The following is a 26,294-nucleotide window of genomic DNA, read 5'->3' as shown; positions in this document are numbered from 1 at the left end:
CTCTGACACACAGTCCCAGGGCCCGCGTGGAGGACAGCGCTGCCTCCTGGGGGCGCTCGGACCGCTGCTGTTTTTTTCACAAGCTTGGCGGCCAAGGAGTTTTCAAAAGCCGCCCGCAGGAGGCTCCTCGGCTCCCTGGATTGGGGACGACTCTTCCCATATAGCCCCCCTCCCTGCAGTTTGCTGCAGTCCCTAGTCAGGCGGTGACATAAGCAGTCCCCCTTGCCAACTGTCACCAAGGCCACCTGGAAAATTGAGACTTACACAAACCAGCAATGGCTAGCCAGAGGCGCGACACCCTCGTGCGCTTGCCCGTCTACTCCACTCGGGAGCTACGTTCAAGCCCGCCCCTTGCTGCCGGCCCTGGATTTTTCCAAAGCCGGAACAACAACGTACATTTTCTCCAGACTGAAAACCCGTTAAGATGCTGAGGAGTGTCTGGCATAAACAGGCTGGAGACTCCATCGTCACGAAAGGCCGGACGTCCCCTTGGGTTCCTGGTTTCTTCCTGATGTCGGCACGACACACCCATTCCTGTGTCAATGTCCCAGTTCTTCCACCAACGGGCCGCACGACCCGAAACGAGTCAGTCGTTCTGTCTCCCCAGGCTCCTGCTTCCTCGTCTGCAAAATGAGGGGCTCACCGGAGACAAGCACCGGGACCCCTCCAGTTCTGAACCGACGCGACTGTTCTCCTGCGGTTTGGCCTGCAGCCTTCTCTTCCCTCCCTTCTGTCTCACAGATCCTGACACAGTCCTAGGCACAAAGCTGCTGCCCAAAACGTAGGGCCTGGACAGACCAGGGCTGTCTCCTGACAGCCCCGAGGAGCACACAGTGTGTTTGAACCAGAGAACCGGCAGGAACTGTTCACAGCTCGCAGAACCCCATTTTCAAAGTCATGCTGTAAGGAGAGGATGAAGGACAATGGGACAAACGTCGCTGTTCCCTCACCATGCTTCCCCCGTTTTTCAGCTTGGAGCTGGTTGGATTCTGGAGTTTGGGGATGTTATGAATGCCTGTGGCTACACACCGTCTCCTCACGTCCCAAGAGGTCTGGAAGCCCAGCCACGGGGCCAGAATGGGACCAGACACACAGCCTCCTTAGCATTCCAGTTGCCCGTTGCATAATAATTTGTAACATTTGGGGGTGGGGGGCTGGAGGGGCAGAGGGAGAGGGAGAGAGAATATCAAGCAGGCTCCAGCGTCAGTGTGGAGCACGAGGCAGGGCTCGATCCCATGACCCCGGTATCATGACCTGAGTCTAAATCAAGAGTCGGATGCTCATCTAACTGAGCCACCCAGGCTACCTGACATAATCATTTTTAATTATAATTTTGCAATCAGGGTTCGTAACCAAGAAGCAAAAGACTTACAGTAAATCCAATGAGGGAAACAAAGTAACTTCTAGGGGCGGGGGGGGGGGGGGGACGCAAAAAGGAAAGAAGGGTAAGAAAAACCAAACAGGCCATCATGAGAAAAAGAGCATTAAAAAAAAAAAAAAAAGGATTAACAGAACAGGTTAACGTTGAGGCTGTGGGGAAGCAGCTGGCAGATAGGAAAAAAACCACCACCCCCACACCACCTTGGCTAACTAACAATTAGAAAATGACTTAATAAAGAGATTGGAAAGAATATAGTATCAGAATAATAATGACTATTTTAGAAAAAACCTAGTTCTGAGAATGGATTGTCTCTCATTTTTATTTTTTTAATTTTTTTAACGTTTATTTCTTTTTGAGAGAAAGAGAGAGAGAGAGAGAGAGAGAGACAGGGCATGAGCAGGGGAGGGGCAGAGAGAGAGGGAGACAGAATCTGAAGCAGGTTCCAGGCTCCAAGCTGTCAGCACAGAGCCCGATGCAGGGCTCGAACTCATGAACCGCGAGATCATGACCTGAGTCCAAGTCGGACGCTCCACCGACTGAGCCACCCAGGCGCTCCTCCTCTCGTTTTTGTTGTATCAGGGCTCGGGGAAGTCTGATGGAAAATAAGAAGCAGAAGGAATGAGGACTAAACTGAGTCTGAAAGGAATATGGTCGGATTTGTGTGTTGAAATGCCCGAAGGTGATGGCTTCCAAGAAATGAAACCACTAACATAAATGATTTGAGAAATTGGGCATAACAGAGTGTCTTAGAGGAGAGAATGGCTGGAAGGAATACAAAGAAAAGAATGAAATCTAGTTCAGAGAGAGAAGGCAGGCCATCTGCAGCATTGACCGAGGAAGAGGCTTTTGTCTGACGTTTAAGCAGTGAATCGTGGCTTGAGGCAGCCACTTCCTGGTATATGTTGCACTGCGTTTGGCCTCAACAATGACTGCTGCCTTTTTTTTTTTTTAACTCACAAAATCAAAGTATCATGGAGCTTTTCCAACCTGCCTGAGGCTCTAGGCAATGAGAGAAAAGGATGAATCATGTGTAAGAATAAGGCTTTGATGAAAAAGCCTTCAATCATCCGATGACATGATCGATTTAACAGTCCCCATGATGTCCGTCTGACTGAGAAATGACTATTTTTGGACTTCACGTAGAAGAAATGTATCATAAGAACATTCATGGGTATTTGTGGCGTAGGTCCACTTAGAGCATCTCAAAGTTCCATTCTTAGATGCAGCCCGGTTTTTGTATTTGTTCTTGTGGTAACATTCGTTTTATAAGAAATCATTAGAAGGGGCTTTTTTTCTGAAAAATTAAAGCAACAGCAGCAGTAGTAGCCAAAACTTAATATTGCTTACCATACATATGCCACTTCACACAGCTCTTCACATCCATTAACTCCCGTAACCCTTACAGTTGCCCTAATAAATTGGTGCTGTTATGATTCCATTGTGCAGATAAGGAAACTGAGGCACAAGGCGGTGAAATGACTTGTTCAAGGTCACACGGCCAGATGGAAGCAGAGCCGAGATTCTTCTGTACCAAACTCCCACGTGACTGCTCCCACACTTGCCAATTATTCATACTTTTCCTATTTGCTTCAAGCCTTCTAATAACACATAAAAGAAATATAACACTATACAGGAAGTTGCTGTGACATGCCTATCCCCCGTCTCATGAACGTGAGGCTTAGCCTTTAGCCCCTTTTAAAACACTTTTTTTTTTTTTTACTGATGTGTCTTGTATCTACAGACAATACGTAGTATTCATTTTTCATGTTTCAAACACTTATAAGTAGTAATATACTCTATTTCCTTTATGCAACTGCTGTTTTCCTCTATTATGATTAGGAGCTATGTTGATACAGATTGATCTCTTAGACGGCACCACCCAGTTCTGTAGCCGCTGACTGCATTTGGAAATGAGCAGTTGAAATGTGGCTGTTCAAATTGAGACGTACTTTAAATACAAAATACATAGTGGATTTCAAAGCCAGTATGAAAAACAGTTAAGCACCTCTACTCATTTAACACTGATTACATGTTTAAATAATATTATGGACATATTGAGTTAAATAAAATATATCACTGATGTTAATTTCACCTGTTTTTGTTTTGTTTGGTTTGTCTTTTGGGGGGTTTTTTATAATGCGGCTACTAGAAAATCGAAAACAGCATACGCGGCTTGCATTTACGGTTTGTGTTATATTCGCATTGGGGAGCTTTGATCTACCTCATTCCTCTTAGTTGCCATCAGCCTGGGTTTTGCTCATTGGTGAAGGAGCAAGCCCCACATCTGAATAATAAAAACGAATATTTACTGTTCACAGACACTTCTCTAAGTAACTTGTATGTAATAACCCACTGAGTCCTCCTGGGAGGGTATGGGGCCGCACACAGTGAGGGCCTTCAGCTCTCCGAAGTCACACAGGCTGAGCTGGGCCTGGAGGCAAGGCAGGCTGGCTCCATAGCCCTGAACTTGTAACTACCAACTTGACTGGGAAGGCTCTTTGAGCAACAGTGTAAATCTTCCCAAAGAAGCAATGACCCAACAGCTGAACTTGGCGATGTCTCTAAGAACATACAGTCCTTACGTATCAGGGAGCATCTGCCTTTTTGGACTCCGGGCAGAGCAGTTATGAACAGACTCACTTTTCGGCTTTAATGAAGCCGGCACAAGCAGATTGTTCTGACATCTGCTCGCAATGTTATGATGTCAGCTTTACTCTTGGCCACTAATTATATTAACTATTTTTAGGGCAAACTGTCAATGCACACTACTTGTTTATGCTTCCTACGTTTTCAATTTGTTTTCTGTAGCCATATCTATTTATACTTGAAGTGGTTTTTCGTTTTTTGGTTTTTTTAAAAGAGATGTCCTCATTATTCTGCCAACGATAAAGTTGAGACTTGTAATTAAGTTACACAACACACCGGGAGGGAAAAGATGATGTGTGATTGCCATGGGTTTGTTATTGATGAGTATCAGATTGCTTTTTGAATTCTGAATAAAAACTTCACTTCAACCTTTTGAATCATAAAGTTACAGAGCCAGTAGAGACCCGAGGTCTCCTAGGTGTTGGTGAAGACCATAGATTTGGTGTCAGGCCAGCTGTGTGACCCTGGGGCCAGTATCTTAACCATCATAAGCCTTGGTTTCCTCATCTAAGAAATGAAGATACTAACATCTGCCTCCTGGAGCTTTTCTGTGGATTAACTGGGATAACAATCGTGACTCTTCCTTGTACCTATTTTTATTCCACAGTGGTTGTGGTAATTACTATTATTATTACCCCATCATTATTTCCCCCAGATGGCTCCAAGCCATTTCCCCAGATGCCTCTTCAAGCACACCTGGTCTGATCCCAACAAGCCCTTCTCCTCCACTCTCTACCAGAACTCTTAAAACTCCTCCCTGATGTGGAGAGGTCCATGGGTAGCAAGAAGAAAACCGCGCAGACCCTCCCTCCCCTTGCTTTTCCTCCGGGGTGTTCTGGGCAATTCTTGCCACAGAAGGCTGTACGAAGGCCCATCACTAAAGAGCCTCTGTAGCAAACTCTCCAACTTCGTACTTCCTTCTATGCTCTGGCTTCCCTGGGATCAGCCTCCGTAAACCTCTCCTGATGCATCTGAAAACCCTAGCATCGATGCTTTTCTTGGGAATAGCCACCTTGCTCTTAACTGCTATGGCTCATCTTGCTACCTGAACGTGGGCCTGCTTGCCTCTCTTTAAGACCCTTGATGGTAAACTGAGGAAGGTTGGGGTTTTCCCAGCTCATGACCTCTCCCACCCCCTAGCTAAGCTTAGGATGGGTGTCCCATTGCCCAGAAATTTATTATACAGCTCCCATATCATACTTGTTTTGTGAAGTATAATTACAAAACCACCAGGGGTCCCCTCCCTTTGCCCTAGGATTCTAGAGGCAAACCAGACCTTTGGAAGTCAGCCATGGATCTGAAGTCAGAAAGCAGTTCTCTGCCATGACCTCGAACTAAAGATTTTACAGATAAAGAAACTGAGACCTAGGGGCTTAAGGAACTGGCCCACAGGTATGGAGAATACCTGACCACTGACTTTCCTCTAGGATATATTTACTCCCCGCATTAGTCAATCCCCTTCTGCCTTGTATCGAAGTCAGGACGGCCTTCCCCACCCCCTGCCCGCACATTTAACATTGCATCCGCCATCTAGAAGATGCATATTAAATGTTAGATTATTAGTTCCTCCCCATCTAGCCATGCGGAGCTTTTAGAGATGTACACGACCTGACCTGCTTGGCCAGGGTTTGCTGCCTCTCCCCTGGAGGCACGCGCGTGGTGTAGGAGCTGTAGGTTCTTCATCACTAGGTTGTTAACGCCCGTAGAGCCCAGTGCTTCACACACTTAACAGGTAGTGGGTAAGTTGTTTACTCTGCGTGTGGTTCCAGACGGTTCTTTGGGAGGCTTTCTGGAGGGCTGGCTGCGTGGAGCCTTACGTATCTCAGTCTCCCTTTTTTAGCTACTTTTGGACTCTCCTCGTCATGGGAATAGGAATAAGATGTTATTTCTGAAATAAGTCTATTTCTGACTACTTAATAATTTAGCTGCTCCGTTTTACAATCAAATCCAAGCCAACCCAGACCCGTCAAACCCCCATTGCCTAATAACAGCAGCCCCACCCCCGCCCCATTGTTCCGCCCACGCTGTCGCCCCGCCCACGCCCTAGTGCGCACGCGCACAAGCCTCTTCCAAGTCCCTCTCCCCGCCCCGCGGGCTCCTGGTGGTGACGTCTGGAATCCGCGACGCTTTGGTGAGCTGACCGCCGGGGTCCTGCTGACCGGCGGCGTCCCGAGCGCCATGGCCTCTGCCGGGGTGGCCGCCGGGCGGCAGGCCGAGGATGCGTTACCGCCGCCGGCCGAGCCGCCGCTGCCCGAGACGAAGCCGCTGCCGCCTTCGCAGCCGCCGCCTCCGGTCGCCGCGCCTCAGCCACAGCAGTCGCCGGCGCCGAGGCCTCAGTCACCTGCCGGCGTGAAGGAGGAGGAGAATTACTCCTTTTTACCTTTGGTTCACAACATCATCAAATGGTAAGAGCCCAAGAGAGGACCAGCCACGACACGCCCCTCCCCCTCCCCGCTTCTCGTCACCTGTTTCAGAGCTTCAGAGGCCGAGGTGCTCTCGGGTACACCCCCATTTTACCGACGGGGAAACAGACCCGGGGGAAGAGGCCTTTCCCAAGGCCACACCTAGTCGCACCGTGAGCTCAGCAAACGGTTGAGCCCCGACAGCTGCGAGACCTCGTGACGGCCAGGCGCTATTCCTAAAAAAGACGCCAGTGTAGGGACTGAATGCACAGGCTCTGCAGTCACTACTCAAGTTTGCATCCCAGTGATCTGGAGCAGGTCAGGCTTCTCTGAGCCTCCGTTTTGTCACCCGACGTGGGTCATCTTCCCTGTGCGGCACACTGCTAAGTGCTGTGGGGTGTACGCCGTAAAAAGGGCCAACTTTCCACCCCCACACTGCTCACCAGTCTGAACGGAAAAAAAGACATGAGTGGGAATGACCCATAATTCAAAGAGATTGGAGGGTCGATGATAGGAATCGTTAAAAGAAACAAAGATACAAGTTGCCCTGGAGTGCCGTGTTCTTACAGAGTGCCAAAGACGGTGATGTATCATTCTGTTGGCTAGGCTTCAGGTCAGCCCGTTTTCAAACTGACCCTGTAAAGGGGGGGGGGAAAAAAAGTACAACCAAAAGTCTTCTTGATCCCCATGTTTGCCTAAATTATTTTTGCTGTCATGTTACTAAATGCACAGGGCACTAGGGGTCAGGGACACTAACAACTTATTCAGCCATTAAAAAACCAAAATAAGGTAAATTAAAACAGAGTTTTACTGTTACAGTAACATTCAGGTGAACATTAACGTGCTCTTGGATGTTTTGCTGAAATGGAATTGCTCCCCACGATATGAAGGTCCAGTGTGTCAACGGCCCAGCTTCTTTTGAGTTTAGCCAGACTAGATTCACTTGCTGTGGAATGACTTCATGCTTTTCCACCACTTTTCGAACAACTGCAAAGCCTTTGTTCTCACATTAGACCCTGCCTTCATTTGGCTTCACTTGGCGTGAGCGTATTGTTGATAGGGTAAGGCAGACTCTGTTCTGTTCTCATTAGCCTGCGGTCCTCAAGTGGCACTTCCTGGCAGCAGTGACATATGGCAAAGAAACACAAATGCAGACCCCCCAAATCCCAGGGCAGTTCTGGATTATAAATGGCTTATCCCAACTAACCCAAATATATTGGTTTTAAGAAAAATGAAAACACAAGATGTGTACAGTCGCAGACACAGTTCCTGGACCCCTGAGAGTATATTCTTGCACCCCAGTAGAGCAGTTGGGTTGGGCTGGCCTTAAACACGGAGCAGTAAGGTACACACTAGAAAGAACATGGGCTTTGAAGTCAGGTAGTCTGGGATTCAAATCCGCACACTGATGTTTGCTTGCTTTGTAATCTTTGTACATATGTAACCTTCCCAGGCCTTAGTTCATCTCTCTAATACCTGAATAATAAGAATGGACCTCAGGGCGCCTGAGTGGCATGGTCGGTTAATCCTCCAACTTCGGCTCAGGTCATGATCTCCTGGTTCGTGGGTTCAGGTCCCGCATTGGCCTCTGTGCTGACAGCTCAGAGCCTGGAGCCTGCTTCGGATTCTGTGCCTCCCTCTCTCTCTGCCCCTCCTCTGCTTGCTCTCTCTGTCTCTCTCTCTCAAAAATAAATAAACATTTAAAAAATTAAGAAAAAAAAAAGAATGGACCTCAAACAGTGGGTTCAGATTACAGTTTTATAGTATTCGAGCTAGGTGATCTTAGCTTCTCTGAGTCTCTTCTCTTGTGAAATGGGATAACATACTTAAATCATGAGATCGTTGTAAAGTATACTCAAGAGCAGTGTTCTTTGAAAGATGGTGAGCTGATCACATGTGTTTATCTCTGTACCCTCGTAAAGGACAGTGAAGAGTGTTTAATGAAACCAAAAAGAACAGGAGAGGAGGCAGCCATCACAAAATAGACGGCCAATGGCACATCCATCCATCAGCCCCAAGAAGCATCCATAAGCGCTGCCTTTGACCATGGCTTCCCCCTGAATCTCAGGAGTTGGCAGTTCCAGGGCCGTCTTGGAAACAGAGGTGAAGTAGAACTATGAACAGGAGGGTTACCTAAAGTCTGTTTAAGAGTCAGATCCCATAGTTCTCTTCCCCACTCCAAGCAAGCAGGTGACAACCCTTCTTCCATCTTGGCAGACAAAGGGTTACTCTCTCCCAAGATTTATTTTTAAGGATAAGCCAGAGCATCTCTGGACTGGGGAACACCAAGCACGTGGCAGGAGTTGGAGAAAGGGAGCCAATCCTGAAAACAGGGATTAAGAGAAAGTTCACAAACTGAATTCTGAGACCCAGCCCTAGCTTTCTTTCCTGACCTGGCTTTGAGACTGGCAGCCAAAGAGACAGAGATCCCTCCTCTGGAGTGTCTGATCAGCCCCAAAGAAAAGACATGGGGGCTTCTCAAGAAAGAACTTAGTTCATTTTAAGAAACTAAAAGAAGTATCACTCTTTTTTTTTTTTTAAGTTTATTTATTTATTTTGAAAGAGATAGGGAGAATGAGCAGGGGACCCGACGTGGGGCTCGAACTCATGAACTGCGAGATCATGACCTGAGCTGATGTCGGATGCTTTACCGACTGAGCCCCCCAGGTGCCCCAAGAAGTATCACTCTTACTAAGAGCTTGTACTGAGCCTTTTAGTGTTTTACTTTTTTTTTTTTTTTAAATATTCTCCATTATTTATTCATACCCTGCTTTTTACTAGCAATATAAAATATTTATGTTTTCTATTCGCATTCAGCTTCCCCCTCCCCATCTGATGCAAGTCAAAATCAACACTTTATCATAGGATCATGCCTTTTTCTTCTTTCACTTAGTATAGTGAAAGCAGTGCACTATGCACATAATCCAAATAGTATTTTACTCTTAACTTTATGACTGGGCAGCCAAGGTCACCAAGCATGTGAGGAAAAGCCCTAGCAAAAGATAGGACAAAACAGAAGAGCAAAAATCCACTTGGAGGAAAATGACTCCGAGAGAAGGAAAGATGCCTTCGCCGTGAAAAAAAAGCTAGGATGTGATGTTACAATACGTATTGGTGTGTATTTGGGTCTTTAGGCTAATGAGGAAAGGAGACAGACTGTGGTAGGGTCGGTGAAGGCAGAGGAGGCCTTGGGAAGCCTGGAGGAGTCGGAAGCCTTGTTGGGATGGATGCCAGTGGGGAGTCCTAAATTATGAAAGGGAGGAGGAAGACAGGGGGCAAGGACGTGATGTGGCGGCGGCCTGGTAGGGGTGGGACTGGGGCAGAAGCGCGAGCCAAGGGAGGGAGAACTGGAAGGCCGGGAAGAGCCAGCGCGCCAAGGACCACATGTCCCCCACATGCACGGTCGTTCTGTCCTCTGGGGAATGGGGAGCTAGCGAGGACTTCCGGCCATGGAGTCAGATTAGTGCTCGAGATGGAGGTCAGTGAGGACGCCGTCCTGGCAGGCCTGGCTGGAGGCGGTGAGGGCCAGGACCCGCTCGGTCATGCAGGCCCTTGATCTCTTCCTCCCCTGGAGCTTCCCCAGGGGCCCTTTTATTACGTGTTTACTCCTGGCCAGGTGAGGAAGAAAGACGCTGCCGTGAGCTTAGGCCTTCTCTTCTCATAAAGAATTCAGAGTACTGCACCCTCAGGTACACAAAAGTCACAGTTGCAAACTCAGAATCGTGTGAAGTGAAGTTCCCTCACCAGTCGTAACTTCTAATTGTAAGTATCCTGGCAGGAACTGTATATGCGCGTCTTTTAAAAAATTTCTGGACACTGAGATCATACTGTACTGTGTTTGTTTTGCACTTGTTAGTCTGTTTTGGACACCTTTCCACTCTCACACACGAAGGCCTTCCCCAGTAAGGTGGCTGCACCACCAGTTACGTAGCCAGTGTTCTGTTCACGGACACTCGCGGGTTTTCCTGGTTATTGCCGTTGCCGGCCACCCCGGGAAGCACCTTGTATTTGAGAAGGTTTATGAGGAGGCGAACCCGCAGCGGTGGAATTGCCGGAGTGGAGGGTACGGGCGTTTCTCATTTTTCATTTTCACTCGCAGCCATCGCTAAGTGAAGAGGGCGACATCCTCTTAGCCGTTTCTCCAAATCGCAATCCTGTAGACTGGACTCCTTCGATTAACCCAAAATGGCCCAGAAATCTACCATCCAGAGAGCATTTTTAAAAAATTAACAGTTGTTGGGGCACCTGTGTGGCTCAGTCGGTTAAGCACCTGACTTCGGCTCAGGTCATGATTTTGAGGTTCATGAGTTCAAGCCCCACGTCGGGCTCTGTGCTGACAGCTCAGAGCCTGGAGCTTACTTTGGATTCTGTGTCTCCTTCCCTCTCTCTCTGCCCCTCTCCCACTCGGTCTCTCTCTCTCTCTCTCTCTCTCTCGAAACTAAATAAATGTTAAAACAAAAAAATTAAAAAAAAACAAAAAAAAACCCGCTACAGTTGTAGTGGCACCTAGGTGGCTCAGTCGGCTCTTGATTTCGGCGTAGGTCGTGATCTCACGGTTCGCAAGTGAGGCCCCCGAGTCAGGCTCTGCGAGGACACCATGGAGCCTGCTCGGGATTTGCTCTCTCTCTCTCTCTCTCTCTCCCTCTCTTTGCCCCTCCCCCAGTCACCTGCGCGCTTGCACACTCTCTCTTTCTCTCAAAACAAATAAACTTAAAAAACATACGTAAAGATTACCGTTGTAAAAAAAGTTAAAACTTTCAGTTGTAGGTAGATTCAAAGAGCAACCCACAGGCACAAAATGACAACTGGGCCTGTCCCTCCCCTCCTCCACCTCCCTCCCGGGTCCCCAGACTCCATTGGAGGTACCTCCAAATGGAGGTACCGCCCTCCATTTCATGACCATGCCGTCCTTTCCGTCGACAGTTCCCTCCCTGAGGACACTCCGTGGTCTCCGGCTTTTTGCTGTTGCACTCAGAGCTGCACTGACCGTCTTTGTAAATGCCATCTTGTAAACTCTTGAGAGTGTCCAGAGTAAATTTCTAGCACAGGGATATGTGAATTAAAATTTGGATCACAACTGGCAAATTCAGAAAGAATGGGCCAGTGTGCACTTTGCCAGCAGTGTATTTGTGTCTTTCCCCCCATATCCCTGCCCTCACCATTCAGCTTTTTCACTGGGGCTGATCTGATAGGTCAGAGAGGATATGTCGTATTGATCTGTGTCTTGCTTTATCACATAAGCATCTTTTCATATGCAACTTGTTATGTCATTTGTATTTTTTTCCCCTGCAAACTGCCCATTTTCTATTAGGCCGTGCCTCTTTGAATGCGCTCTTTGTACAGCGGGGAAGGTATGCCTTTGTCTGTCAAGTGTATTGTAAATATTTTCCCCAAGTTGTTGCTGTTCTTTTGCCTTTGTTCCTGGTTTTCGTTTGTTTGTTTTTGTCATTTGGAATCGTATCATTTTCTGTGGGCAGATTTCGTAAGCCTTACCTTTATGGCTTCTGAATTTTGGTCCTTACTAGAAAGGCCTTCCCACTCTGATAAGACGATAAATATTGATCCCCTTTTCCTAGGACTTTTACGGTTTCATTTTTTACTTTCAGTTCTGTGAAGCTTCTGGAATTTATTTTGATGGAAAGAAGGGGGCCCTGCTTTTTCATCTTCCCACTTCTCTGACTGAATATTCATTGTTTTCTCTGCTTGAGTCGCCGCCTTTTTTGTGCACTGAATCCCCATATGTTTTCTGTTCTACTTCTGGACATTCTGTTCTCCAGCACCAAACTGTTTTACTTCTTAAATCTTCATGGCACATTTAATGATCTCTCCAGGCTGCTCTTCCCTCTTTCCTTTCTTGGCCACATTTACCCATAGCACCTTGACCTTTCCTGGCCTGCTTCCTGTAGCTGGTCTGAGATGCTAGGAAATGCTGAAATGCTGAGATTTGGTTAGTGGAACATTTAGGCTGGAATCTGTCCCTTTACCTCCAAGTCTGTTGACAACACTCATGGTCCAGGTCTTCCAACCTCATTTTTGGATCTTACAGTCACTTCTTAAATTTTATTTTAATGTTTATTATTTATTTTTTGAGAGAGAGAGACAGAGCACGATCAGGGGAGGAGCAGACAGAGAGGGAGACACAGAATCGGAAGCAGGCTCCAGGCTCTGAGCCATCAGCCCAGAGCCCGACGCGGGGCTCGAACTCACGGACCGCGAGATCGTGACCTGAGCCGAAGTCGGTCGCTCAACCGACTGAGCCACCCAGGCGCCCCTTATTTAGTTTCTTCTTAATTAGAAACTGCCTTTATCTCTCCTGTCTCTAGTTCATCCTGTACATGTTATCAGTTTAATTTCTCTCTACTTACCAGTCTCTAGGGCTCCCTCCTCTTCCCATACTGTCCTTCCCAGCTGGTATCACTCCACTCAGGGCTCTGTGCGGACCTTCTTCAGAGGCTTGCCTGGACCACGCAGCAGAGAGCCCAGAGCCCCAGAGCGAGTCGCTGTGATCCTAGTGCCTCTGTGTGCGTGCAGTCATCGAGCCCTGTGCACACTCCAGGCCCTCTGCAGGCGTGCCCTCCTGCCCTGTCTCTGCCCAGGGAAATGCCACATATGCTTATGGACCTGCTCAGAGGCCACCTCCCACACTGGAGGGCAGGTGCGGGGAGGGGGAGGGGTGGGGAGCACTCCTACTTCTTGTGTTCCTGGCTGGGATGCACCTGCCTGGCGCTGGAGAGAGGCTCCACAGACTTGCAGCCCTCCTGCTGTCTGCCCCGTGGTTGAATGAATAATTAAAACTACACATTTGTGTTAATTTTAAAGAATGAGGAAAGGGGAAAGAGAAATGTCAGTTTTACGGCGGTAAGAAATGTTAGCACTCCCAACTCTTTGAGACCTTTCCTGTTATGTATAGAAATCACATTATAGAAGTACATGTAGAACAAAGGAGGAATAAAATGAGGCTCGTTGGACCAGGGAAAGTTCATTGCTTTTCCCCCTCAAACTTGCCAGATCTAATCTAAGTCTGGAACCAAGTGTCCCAGCCTAGGAATTCTGAATTGCAATTGTCAATACCTTGCCTTGATGGCTGTGGCTCACCTAGTACAAGTATTCTATCAACGTGGGTACTTAAGCAATTTTTCAAGTTGAATTTTTTAGTTCCTTAAAGTATTCTAGGCTGCTGGGTAGGTAAAGGGGAACCATCTGTGACAGTGCAGAAGTAGTTTAAGTGACGAGAACAGAGCGTTGTCCTTTACCTCTCAAGCTGGGGCCATATCGCTGAAAACAAGTCCCTTTGTTGTCGAGGCAGGTCAGCAAGACCTCAGAGCCCAGGCGAGACCACTTTCGTGGATACGGGATGTTACTGAGCTGCTTCTTCCGAAGCAAGGTCTATTCTCATCTGACCGGCCCCCCCTGCCAGCTGAGGCCTGTCCTCGGGTTGAGCAGGAAGCAGCCCTCACATCAGTGGAGAAGGCTGCGAAAGGACCCCACCGGCTCCATGGGGTTTGTCTGTGCTCTATGCCCTTCACTTCTCCTTCAGGCAAATCCCAGTGAACAGGGGGAGCACCCGGACAGGGGATATTTACAGCCTGTTTGGAAGAATTATTTCTGGGCCAGTTTACAAGCCTGTTCCCTCCTGTGCCACTTCATCTGTATTCATCCAGCATAACTTCGCGAGCGCCTCCCTGGAACACAGACTCCGCGAAGGCAGGCACACAGGTCAGCAGTGACCTGGTACGGCAGGACAGGTGCCGCGGGGAACACTTACACGGAGTCTGGGGACGAGTGGGAAGTCGGGCCTGGAAGGGCCACAGGCTGCTTGTAGCTGGCCCTGAGTGGCCCCCTTCAAGTGCAGACTTGCCCGGCAGGTGTAGTCTTGGAATTTTTGAGCTCAGACTTGGATTCTGTAGAGGTGGGTGGGGCAGAGGGTTTCAGGAGGAGAGGACCCAGGTCTGGAAGGGTCTAGAAATTGGCACCCGTGAGAGGAGGAGGCAGGGGTAAGGAGGAGGAGTGGGCCGGACTGGAGGCTGGGTGCACATCAAGCACATGGCATTGGGGCATGTGGACGCACGTGTGGGGCACAGCGTTCCAGCCCAGCGCCCTCCATCTGAAATGCGGCATACCGAGGAGGCCGGGGTCCACTTTGGACATTTGCAGGTGCCCCCAGACTCCAGGGAGAAAATGTGCAGGAACCGTTGGCACAAGGCTCCTGAAATTCAGGAAGGAGGGCATGCTGGGAGTTGTTGGCATCTGAAGAGGTCGAAGTGGATGAACACTTTCTGGGCTGTTCTGTAGAGCAGTGTTTTTTTTCAAGTTTCTTTTAGCAGCAGAGCCTTTTGTTGCCTCTTCCTAAAGGGAACATTTTTCACATGTAATCCTGTGGGCAGATAAAAGCAAGGGTAGGAGGTTCAGAGACCCTCTTGGGCGCTGGCAGAACCGAGGCAGGGAAAATACCAATGGCTGCTGGCTGTGTAACAGCGTCGTTGAGGGTGTGAGGGACAAGCGTCGTGTCCATGGTCACGGTACAGTTTTTGGAGGGCATTTTGGCAGTCTGTCAAAAATGGTAATGCACACAACCTTCAACCTAGAAACTGACTTCTGAGAAATCATCTTATCAAAATACGTGCACAAGACTTACGGATATAGGTACAGAAGGTCCGTTGCCATTCTGATTGCAAGTGGTAAGTTACAAACATCCAAATTCCCATCAGTAGCCAAATAATTTAGCTGCATAATTGTACATGTGGTAACATGGAAAGACATCCAAGGTGCAACTTAAGTGAAAAAAGCAAGAATGGTAACATTTTTGTCAAAGCAAGTAAAAAAGTCTGTATGTTTTGAAGTGGGTCCGAAGCAGTACGTATCCCGTGTTAACAGAGGTTATCTCCGGAACATGGATTAGAGGGACCTTCCTTTTCTAAGCCTTGGAGTCTGTTTTTTTTTAACTGGTTTTCCCTCAAGCACCTATTAAGTAAAAACAACAGCCTCCCCCTCCCCCGCCACCAGCACCACCACTGGTCTAGAAAGACCCCAGTCTCCGAAGCAGCGTGAAAGGAGGAGAGGGTGAGAAGGACTGGTCCCAGGGTGGGTCAGCTATAGGACAGTGGGGCCGTGACACCGGGGGGGTCACAGACATTTTGAGGAGGAAGAAATGGGAAGGGGTCATGCTACCGCGTGGTCTCAAGTTTGGGAGGAGGTTGGCTTCAGTGACCGGCTGGGTTCCCTTTGCTTCTGAGTTACCAGTGGACACACTTGCCCGGCTGATGCCAGCTGGCATCTTCAAGTCCCAAAGCACCCGTACGAAAACCTGAAGCTGCGCTGTACTCGGCACCATTCTTAGGCCACCTTCCAAAGCCTGTGATGTTTGCCCCGAGGCTGGTGACACACGTACAGAACGTCTGTGTGCACATGATGCTGAGTATCGCCCAGGATGTGCTCAAAAGATGGAGAAGAAGTGGCCTGTCAATCAAGCCACAACGGTAGTATTTTTGTCCGCCTTTTCAAAACTCCTGCGAGCAGGACCGAAGTTCCCTAACCTGGCCCTTACTTGTACAACTTTCGTGCTTCTCGGCCTGGCCTAGTCTCCTTGTTTTTTTGGTTTTTGTTCCCCACCACCCCCACCCCCCCTTCTAAAGTTGGCTGATGACTCACATTGAACACAAAGGCAGGCCCACTTGGAGCCTTCTGCCTTTATTCACTCAATATTTGGGCCTCTTTTCTTTTGGTGCGAGTATTTCACAGTCATCCTGGCCTAGCAGGTTCTCGCTTGGTTCGAGCCAGTTCCTGAATAGAGTGTTTTCCTCGCTCCAGGAGCTCTGGGTTATTTACCTTCACCAACTAGGGCAGGCTGAGAAGCTGGCAGCAGGGGCCTTTGCTGTAGGCTCCGTGCCCCCCTTTCCCCATAGCTTCCCTCCAGGCAAGCTTTTATGGGGCTCCTTTACCGAAAGTTCACCGGGTAAAGGATATGGGCAACCCTTGAGATCCAGGGGTTTTCAGAAGCGAGCATCCTGAGCCTGGCCCACTTTTTCTTTCAGAATGAAATCTTCTTTGGGGGCCAGGTTATGTTTTGCTTCCAGACCTGAATTATCATTGCTTCTGTGCAAATTCTCATTTTATGTATTTTCATTTGTTTGCTTTTACCGGGTCCTTTCAGACTCACGATGTCCATCGGTTTTCTTAAAACTGTATTTTTTTTTTTTTAATTTCAAAACTCCCTTGGGACTTACATTCGTAACAATGTGTTAACACATATGCCACCCAAGTATAATGATTTCAGAGATCCAGATGGATTCCATGCAGAATGGTAGATTTGAGCTGAGATCTAAAATGATTAAAATAAAAGATGCCCCCCCCCCCCCGCTTCTTTCTAAATGATTTACAATTCTCGTGAATACCAATTACTCCTCCCTAGAAACTGGGATAAGGTGTACCATTAACTGTATATTTAAAGCGAGGGCATCAAATGACAAGAAATGTTTGGCTGGTTAACAGTCCCTAGAATGAGCGATTCTCTATCTCTTGCCTCTGAGTTAGAGCTATTGGGATAGTGAACAGGGCCCTCTCCTTTGCTGGGTGTGCGCGTACCCAGTGGACCAGCAGGGAAGATGGATATTCTGTCTGCGTAAGCAGAGACATGATGAATAATAAACATGAATTAGCACCATCTGGGTTGAAATTTCCCATCAGGGATGGACGCTTATTAAAAAAAACAAATGATCATTGACAGTTTTCTCCCTCCTACGCCTCAAAGGGTGACTTTGAGCACAGCTTACTGAGTTGGCTTTTAGTTTTAGTCCCAACTGTTTGTTTGCAAAAGCTCATCCACTCACTCACTTTTAAAAAATGTACGGGAGCACCCGACAGCCTGTTTCTTTGATCTTCGGTGAAGGTTTTGTTCCTGTTGTTAATTTAGTAGTGACAAGGGGAGCCTGGATCTCTGGGCAGCTGACAATAGCTAGCTGGAAGATGAAGCGAATGATCCTGTCTTTAAAATGAGCTTGACCCGAAGGCAAGGAATTTACATGACTGGTAGGAGAAGCTTGGTACCTGCTGAAAAATTTCCAATAGCTTGTAACTAATTTAAAATGTATGAATAGCTCCGTGGAAATTGGTGCTTATGTTAACAGGTTCAAGCATCAAAACATCAGCTAAAATTAGCTCTTGCTAGCTGATAAGGTTTCCTGATTGGCCTGGAAACGTCTCAAATTCGAAGAAATGTCGTATTTCAGCAAGTTTTGCTTGCCATTTCTCCCTGGTGTTGGTAATGATGTGTGCATTCATTCTTGCAACAAATGTTACATGAGTGCCTACAGCGCCCGGGGGCTGGGGATACAGCTCTGAACAAGGCAGACACAGTCCCTGCCCTCGGAGCTAATGCAGCGTCAGCGTCTAATTTTGCGGGCGCGCCGAGAGGGGCTGCGATGACAGTGCTAGGTGTGGGGGTGCCTTTAGTGAGCAGCTGTCACCAAAACGGTAAAAGAAAGCCGTTTTGAAAGACTACAGGGTGGCTTCCTCCCTCCTCCCCTCCCCCCTGCCCCGAAATAGTTTGTTTCCTTTTACATTTGAGCCGGTTGTGAGCCCAGCACCTGGTCCCTGTCCTGTGGGGGTGCGCAGCCTAGTGAGGGGACATAGAAAACAAGGCATTCTAAAAGATGACGTAGGAAGACAGCGAGTTCTGTGGGGTACAGGGGAGGGAAGCCAGGCGTTGCCGCAGTCTGAGCCATGAATGCTAACGACCTCCCTCTGCTCCCTGCAGTATGGACAAGGACAGCCCCGACATCCACCAGGACCTGAACGCCCTCAAAACCAAGTTCCAGGAGATGCGGAAGGTCATCAGCACCATGCCCGGCATCCACCTGAGTCCCGAGCAGCAGCAGCAGCAGCTGCACAGCCTCCGAGAGCAAGTCAGGACCAAGAACGAACTTCTGCAGAAGTACAAGAGCCTCTGCATGTTTGAGATCCCCAAGGAGTAGATGAGGCTGGCTTCCAGGAATGCCCGAGAAAGAAGGGGGAGAGCACATGGCCTTATCGTGTTCCCCGCCACCCCCCCTCACCCCCCCGGAGCGTAGCTCTTTCGGACTCCAGCCGTGAACTCTGTAACGGAGAGAGGCGGGGGCTGGTGTGGCTGCTGCCGTGGCTGAACTTGGCATTGACTAGTGTGAGGAGCCAGCGTGCGAGCTTGGCTTTGTCGGGGCCTCCTTGTAGAGTATATATCCATATGTCTAGATGCATAATAACTCGAGTGCCTGCTGGTGGAAGGAAGACTGTTCCCGGAGGCTGGGGAGTGGGTAGAGGGTTCTGCCCCTGCCTCCGGGGAGGGGCCATCTGCCGTGTATTCGGGCTCCGCGGGCACATCTGTAGCGCGCAGTGGGGAAGGAGGCGGCTCCTCTTTGCTTCCTCCCTCCCTCTTCTCCCACCCCTGGGTATGCTCAGTGTGTACCAGGTACACATTGTTCTGTTCACAGCAGTGTCATGACACATTTGCATAGAATTCACTGGACAAATGGGGGCTACGCTCAGACGGCACGGGTTTAAAACGGTAAAAGAAAGCCGTGAGGCAGTGAATACTGTTTTGAAAGACTACAGGGTGGTTTCCTCCCTCCTCCCGCCCCCCAGAATAGTTTGTTCCCTTTTATGTTTGAGCCGGTGAATGTAACTGTGTCTTTGGGGGGCGTCAACCCAGAGCCCTGGGCAGCCCCTGTCTCCAGGTTCCCTGCCACCTACGTGTTCTTGTTACTTGTAGGTCTTGCTCCCTTTGTCTCCATCCCCTTCAGTCGTCTCTTGCTCAAGAAGGACCAGCCCACTTCAGACCCCACAGTGCTGCCCACGGGGCCGGAGGGTAGTGTTGTTCCTGCACAGGCTCACACAGGTTCCCAGGTGAGCGGGCCTTGCCTCTTCCAGCGTTTCAGATTCCTGTGGTCCCGGTTTAAAAACTCAGTTTCCCCTCTGGCCTGGTCACTGAAGAGTCAGCCACCAACATGCGCCGCACCGCAGACAGAGGCGATCGTGATGTGCTCTTTGCTCGGAGAATTGCAGCTCTGAGTGACAGCTCTGATCACCCCTCAGCCGGGTGTGAGGGTATGGTTCTGGATCGTTCTGAAGGCGCGGGGATAGCCTACACCCGGAAGGTCTACAGCCCGGTTCTGGTTCATAAATGTTGATAACACCCCTCATTTCTGCCAGATGGGACCCTTATTTCTGCGCTCTTCCCTTGACCGTCAAAGATGAGGGGAGAAGTAACTACGTATTGGTTAGATCTAGAAATGGGCACATAAGCTGTGCTGACCAAGTCAGGGGCTTAACAGATGCCTGCCAACTGACCTCTCTGGCAGGAATATTGGTTGAAGATGTTTTTAGCAGGGGCCCCATTTGTGTTGACCTGCGGACCTGTGAAGGGGGGTATCCGGTTTCAGTGGCCTCGGGCAGAAGAACAGGCTCTGAATTGAGGTGGGTAGTAGTTACCTCTTAGACCAGTTCCCCCTGGAGACTGTTATTTAACTGAATCAGTTATTTTCGCAAAATCTCAGAGCAGCGTATGGGCCAGTTTTAAGGCTCTGACCAAATACGAAGCACACGGAACTACAAGACCCCCCGGGCCTTTCTGCACGGCTGAAACAGACCAGGGCTCTCCCTGGGGCAGAGACAGAGCCTTTCCTGTATTCCAGGGTTTTGACTTACGGCATTTTTCAAGAGTATAATTAAAAGAACTTGTACTCTGCTCTCAGGACATCTTGGTTTCTGTACTGAGAAATTCATTATAGGACACCTGTCTTGGATAGTTGAAAGGGAAGATGTTCATTTTGCTTAGAGGAGAGAGAACAAACTGTGAGAACCTCCACTCTGCACCCCCTCCCCCTCGGCACGTACATGCCAAAACCGGCGTAAAAACAGAATTACTTCCCTACGGAGCTGCGTCTGGCCCCGAGGACGCAGCTGGCCTGGTGGGTCACCCCTCCCGCCTGGGACTGGCCCCTGGGCCTGGAGGGGAATCCAGTCGTGGCAGGGAACAGCCCTCACCAGGGCAGGGCTGAAACCGCTCCCTGGGACAGTACTGAATGCCCTTCCCAGGGCCGAGCACCTCTCGAGACCACCGATGATTTGCATTACTGGGTGGCAGCTCTTGTGCTAAGCACTCTGCAAACACCTCACTTACTCCTCATGGCAACCCCACGCAGAGGGTGTTCTCTGTAATTCGGGGGCGACGAATTTGGGGCTTGGCAGGTGTCCCCTGCCCCGAACTTGCAGTTACAAGTGGCAGGGAGAGCTGGGTCCCGAGTCGGGAACCGGTTCCCTCAACTGCCGAGGGGAGACCGGGAGGTGGAGACAGCGCTGGCAGCAATGTGCTTCCAGGGGCTGGAGGGACGCATGTGGCCAGGGGATCTTGAACTGTCTCCAGACAGCCACGTGGCAGGCCCCAGAGAGGAGTTGGGGGACACGGTTCTTACAGCGGCCAACACTGGATTGGTCTCTCAAGGCTCCATTTCCTTTGGGAAAGCAGGGCCCTAGTGACACCTCAGGCCGACTGTGGGTTGCAGGTTTGAGGACGTTTCATTGCCTTGGGCATGTAGGGAGTCTAGGACAAAACAGCTGGGACACATCCCAGAGGCCCTTTGTGGCTGCAGCTCTAGCAAGGACCTGAACCCTTCGTCGCCCTGGCTAAGGAACCATTCCCACATAGATAGGCTTTGGCCCGATCATCTGGAGCTTTTTTGGAGCCATTTCTCCCATGGAGGGGGGGGGGGGGGGCGATATTTTCAAAAGGCCAGGGTCCTCTCCAGTCTGGGGAAGGGGAGGCTAATGCCACAGAAGTAAAAACCCCACCCCTCCCTTCTCACCCTTCTGTACCTGAGCCATTTCCAAAAGCAAAGAAAGCATGACTATCTGTTTTTAAATTATTTTATTTTATAAAAACAGTAACAATAACTTTAAGGACGGTCATACACACACACACGGTACAAACAGCTGGGTAAGATTTTGTTCATGTCCACGATGACATCAGAACTTTTAAAGTGCAAGGTGTGTGTTTTGTTTTCCTTTGTGCAATTTCACACACTCATGTAAACAAGTCACTTGGCTATGATCTGACCCGCACCTCCCTAAGTTTTGGGAGGGCGGAGGCTTTCGGTAGCTGTCATGGCAACCCAGGATCACAGACAAGATAATGCCCCAGGTGTCCTGTCTTGACCCTCCAGGGGGCAGGACAGGTTTCTCAAAGCCCAACAGGGGTTAACTCACTCCCCCCACCCCCGTTCTTGTCTTTGTCAGAAACAAGACAAATTCACCCTCGCCGGCCTGTGACCCCCCTGTCGCGGGAGTGGCAGGCGCCTGCGGGGAAGGGGGGGGGGGGGGAGTCCCAGTCTTCCAGTTCTCTTTCCTTCCAGAGCAGATGACTGTCCCTTCTTCGTTAGTGCCTCCCCAGTGTGCGCGGGCCCAGGGCCGCGGGGAGGGAAGACGCTAGTCCGCGCGCACGCGGCCCCGGGGCGCACGAGCTGGCCCGGACGTGACTTTGAAACAAAAAGGTCCTCCTCAAGTTCGGTCACCGACGCGGGGGGGGGACTGGGGGCTGGGGGCGGGGGGCTCCTAGCTGATGACGCAGCGCTCCTTGTCCTTGGCCTGGCTGCCGCCGCTGGCCTTCTCACGGATGTACATGAGGTCGCTGTGCACGCTGGGCCGGCGGGCGAAGGGCGCCACGATGCCGAAGGCGTCGCCCGGGTCCCCGCCGCCGCTGCCGGCTCGCAACAGCTTCTTGTTCCGCAGCGCCTTCTTGTGCAGCACGTCGCAGTACTGCACCGACACCTTGCGGTGCAGGTCGGGGCTCATCTCGCTGGGCAGCTTGGCCATGGCGAAGAGCGCCCGGAACATCTGGTCCAGGCTGCTGTTCTTCTTGGCCGAGATCTCGAAGTAGGCGCAGCGCTGGGGGTCGTCGCCCACCAGCTGCTCGATCTCGCGCTGCTCCACCTCGCGGTAGAAGTCCCGATCACCCTTGTTGCCGCAGATGACCAGCGGCACGTCCACGTTCTCCTTGGTTTTGTTCTTGAGACAGGACTTGGTGTCGAGGATCTGCTGCTTGAGCCTCTGCACCTCCTCGAAGGAGTCGCGGTTGTCCAGGCTGAACACCAAGATGAACACGTCTCCTGCGGGGAACACGGAGGGCGGAAAAGGAGCCGGTGAGGGCGGCGGCCGAGGGGACAGCCGAAGTTGGGCCGACAGGGGGGCCGCCCCGGCGCGGGACGCCCGGACGTCTCCACGTGGCGCGCGGCGTCGGGACCGGCCCTCGCCGGGCGCCCTCGGACCAGGGGTCGCCGCCCTCCCGGTGGCGCAGCTCCCTCCCCGCCACCGCCGCCCGAACCGGCCCCGCGCTCACCAGTGAGGATGGAGAGGCGCCGCATGGCGGGGAACGGGTGGTTGCCGGACGTGTCGAGGATGTCGAGCTGGTAGACTTCGCCGCGGATGGAGTAGAACTTGCGGTGGAAGTCCTCGATGGTGGGCGTGTAGGCGTCCTCGAAGCGGCCCGTGAGGAAGCGCGACACGATGGCCGTCTTGCCCACCTTGGACGAGCCGAGGATGACCATGCGGTAGCAGTTCTTGGCCGGGATACTCAGCTCCGAGTCGCTCGGGCACATCTTTTTGATCATCGCGGCCAGTTTCATCGGGCGGAGGGGCCGCGGGGGCGAACGCCGGGCCGAGAGAAGTACGGAGGGTGGCTGGGGGCGCGGCGCGGCGCGGCGCGGCTGGGAGGCTGCGCTCCGCTCGGGCTGGGGTGCCGGCTGGGGCTGGGCTCCGGCTCGAGCTCGGCTCCGGCTCTGGCACAAAGTCGCTCGCTCTGGTTCTCCGCGCCGGGAGGCCGCCCTTATATGCAGCCGGCGTGGCCGCCCCGCCCCGCGCCCTCCCAGCCTCTGTGCGTCACGCCCCGCGAGCCCCCGCCGCCCCTCCCGCGACCTCCGCGGGCCTCTGCCCGCTGCCGCCCGCTGCGCGCGGGGAGAAACCGAGTCCCAGGTCCCGCTGGGGCTAAGGGCGCGCGGACCCCTTTCTCCACGCGCGGGGCCCAGCAGCCGCAAGGACGTCGGGTCTGTAGTCCCGGCTGTGCCTCTGACCCTTCGTGGCTTGGGGCAAGGACCCCACCCGAAACACGCATCCACACAGACCCTCACTCTCTTTGGGCCTCAGTTTACCCAGGAGTAACAACAGCAGTCCAGTCATAGCCGCGGCGTGATCGCAGGCGCTAAGCAGTGCTAGGCCCCCGGCGCAGGCCCTTGCGTACCCACCTTCTCTCCACCGTATGGAGAACCAGCCCCCGCCGAAGCCCCCTTCCCGTCTGCAAGCGCGCGCCTGTTCCCCGGAGGCAGCGTTGGCGCCGAGGTCGGCGCTGCGCGCTCTGGCCGCCAGAGGGCAGCAGAGGCCCCGCGGGCGCAGCAGGCAGGCCGCAGGCGCCGCTCTCCGGGCTGGAGCGGGGAACGGGGAACGAGCGGCAGGGTGGGGGTCCGCGGAGACGCGGGGCGCGGGGTTCCAGGCCGGGATCCAACATGAGCCGTTCACCGCCCCGCGCTCTACTGCGGGCCTCGGCGTCTCCTTTCGCCCAGCCGGGGATGCTCTGAAGCCGGGCAGGGATTTTCGGGCGGGGGCTGTCCGCATCCGCATCCTTTTCCTGGGCGGACCTACAGGACCAGAGACTTGCCCTTCGTTGGTCAGGCCTCGGCCAACGTCCCCTCCTCCCTCCCCCGTAGCATTTTGTGTCTTGAGAGTCTCTTGGGCGAACATTCCCATTTTAGAGCTGGGGAGCTGGGCCTGCCAGACACGGAGTGAGTGAGCTAGCGAGCGAGTGAGTGCATGAGAAGGCCCTGGGCACAGAGCAGCCTCTCGCCTTCTCTGCGTCCCGGGTTCCTCTTCTGGAAGATGGCGGTTCTGGTTCCCATTGTGGATGAGAAAGTCCATGCGGTTTAGGGGGCAGGAACTTGGTAGTAATAACAACAGTAAATGACCCATGAGATTGCAGGGCTGGGAGGAGCGGGGCGCAGGGGCAAACCCAGCAGGCGGCAGATTGATCAGTAACCAGGAGTGGGTTCACCTTATCCGGCCTCTCTGTGACGAGAGTTCCAACTGAACCTCACACCCTCCGCAGGGCGATGCCAGAAGAGGGTTTCTTTGTGCCATGCACTTTTACATGGTTGCTTCTGGCAGCCTTAAGGAGCAGGAGCTATTACTGTCTGTATTTTACAGACGGAGAAACTGAGACTGCGGGGCTGGGGCTTGAACCCAGGGAACTGGCGGTCCTGGCTCTTAACCACCGACGGCGCCCCTCCTGTGGCTCTGTCCCCCACCGTGGGACATCCGTGGCCCTTTTCTCAGAGTACACCCCCCATAGCCCCACCCCCTCCACACTTGTCCCCAGGCCTCGTGTCTCCTGTTGATGAGGGGGTTCGAAAGCACGTATCACAAGAGGAGCACCCGAGGGCTCACCCCTTGGGTGTCCTTTATGCAGGAGTTATGTGACAGGCCAGCTGGACTGGGTCCCCCCACCCCTCTTGACCCTGCCCTCCCCATCTGAGGTGAGGAAGAACTGAGCCGGTGCCCTGCACGCAGGGCCGCTGCGGACAGTGGGGCAGGGCTTTTCCCCACAGAAAGGGACCAGACAAGGATGCCAGCAGGGGTGGTCACGGGAGGGGCTCACGTCACCCCCAGATGAGGGGCCCTCCCTCCCGCAAAGGCGCCGTATGGGCAGCTGGGCTCTGAAATCCAATGGCTTCTGGCTCCTTCCTGATGGCCCGTGCCAGGGGGCCAGAGTCGAGGTGGCCTCTACTCCTGGGAAGGCCACCGTGATGAGCAGAGGCTCAAGGGCGGCAAGGTCAAGGATTTGAACCCAGCTCTCCCTAAGGAGATCCAGTGGGTGGAACCCAGCCTGGATAGAGCCTCCCTCCCCCATCCCAGGGCATATGTCAAGGTTGGTGCTGACATCGTGCCCCCAGCCCCCTCCAGCTGGTAAGCGCGAGTGGCAGGTACTGGGCCCAGCCTGGGCTCTCAGCCACAATCCCCGGTACTTTCTGGGCACGTCACCCCACCTCACAGATGCCAGGTTATGACTTGTCCTAAGTGCGCCGAGTTAAGCCCTGAGCGCATCGGTCATTCATTCCCCAAATGGATGTCCCCCAAAGCCTATGCACCTGCCCACCACTGTGCGTGGCCCGTGGGGCCTCACTCCCCCAGGGAGCAAGCAGGGGTGAGGCTTGCTAGTTTGGGCTGCCTCTTTTCTGGCTTTTTTTTTGCAAAGGCCTACCTCTTTGTTACAAAAGTAACACATGCTGATGTTTTTGAAGCATTGGAACTTCAGAAAGGAGCTGAGCGAAAGGAACTGGAAGCTGGACCCCCCCCCCTTAATGCCCACACCTCACAGGAATGAGGCCAACTCTGAGGCAGGCACCCACCCCTGCACACAGGGATGACGCCCCTGCCCACCGCCAAGCTCTTCGTTAATTGAATTACGCTTTTCTGTTCTTCGGGGTGGCCTTGGTGACTTTACGGCAAGGCCCTGCCACAGGCTGACTGAACCCGAGTGGTCCTGGGGTGGGGACATATTTTCAATAGGTGAGCCCTGTGGTCAGGCAAGACACACATCACCATCAGCCTGTCTGGTCCGCCCGTGGACATTCTGGGCATCGCGCTGGGGGAAGGGGGGACATGTGCACACCTCCCCTGCTCCCCCCACCCCAGCTTCCCAGCTTCCCACCGCCCACGTCCCGCCAGCCCAAGCCTTGTTTTTATGTTGCCCAGGTTAACAATGGTTACAAATGATTTCCTTTTCTGTGTGTTTGGTCATAAAGCAACAAACAGCATTTGTGAGGCTGAGCCTGCTTGTAAATATCATTTACTGGCAG

At 51.9% G+C, this 26,294-nt stretch overlaps 2 protein-coding genes and 1 long non-coding RNA gene across 5 annotated transcripts; 1 reads left to right on the top strand and 2 right to left on the bottom strand.

The window, feature by feature from the left end:
* Window positions 1-1,867: 1,867 nt before the first annotated feature.
* LOC122206459 lies at window positions 1,868-5,997 on the bottom strand. The gene is made up of 3 exons (XR_006196454.1): window positions 5,641-5,997; window positions 2,729-2,979; window positions 1,868-1,973 (listed from the first exon to the last, which is right to left on the bottom strand). It is a non-coding gene; the product is annotated as an uncharacterized LOC122206459 (long non-coding RNA).
* Window positions 5,998-6,113: 116 nt separating this feature from the next.
* On the top strand, window positions 6,114-20,149 carry MED9 (mediator complex subunit 9). 2 transcript variants are annotated; one of them, XM_042916139.1, is made up of 3 exons: window positions 6,116-6,432; window positions 18,182-18,358; window positions 19,169-20,149. In XM_042916139.1, the coding sequence occupies exons 1-3, from the start codon at window positions 6,206-6,208 to the stop codon at window positions 19,266-19,268; spliced, it is 504 nt and encodes a 167-aa protein (XP_042772073.1). In that variant the 5' UTR covers window positions 6,116-6,205; the 3' UTR covers window positions 19,269-20,149. The 2 variants fall into 2 exon arrangements, with proteins under 2 accessions (XP_042772074.1, XP_042772073.1); XM_042916140.1 differs by having other exon boundaries at window positions 6,114-6,432; window positions 18,182-20,149.
* A 1,828-nt stretch (window positions 20,150-21,977) lies between these two features.
* On the bottom strand, window positions 21,978-23,214 carry RASD1 (ras related dexamethasone induced 1). 2 transcript variants are annotated; one of them, XM_042915520.1, is made up of 2 exons: window positions 22,790-23,214; window positions 21,978-22,559 (listed from the first exon to the last, which is right to left on the bottom strand). In XM_042915520.1, exons 1-2 carry the CDS (start codon window positions 23,073-23,075, stop codon window positions 22,006-22,008), a joined length of 840 nt encoding a protein of 279 aa, XP_042771454.1. In that variant the 5' UTR covers window positions 23,076-23,214; the 3' UTR covers window positions 21,978-22,005. The 2 variants fall into 2 exon arrangements, with proteins under 2 accessions (XP_042771454.1, XP_042771455.1); XM_042915521.1 differs by having other exon boundaries at window positions 22,403-22,485.
* Window positions 23,215-26,294: the final 3,080 nt, after the last annotated feature.

The sequence above is a fragment of the Panthera leo genome, chromosome E1, assembly GCF_018350215.1.
Source record: "Panthera leo isolate Ple1 chromosome E1, P.leo_Ple1_pat1.1, whole genome shotgun sequence".
NCBI classification, from domain to species: Eukaryota; Metazoa; Chordata; class Mammalia; order Carnivora; family Felidae; genus Panthera; species Panthera leo.
This window is presented reverse-complemented; position numbering and strand designations above follow the sequence as displayed.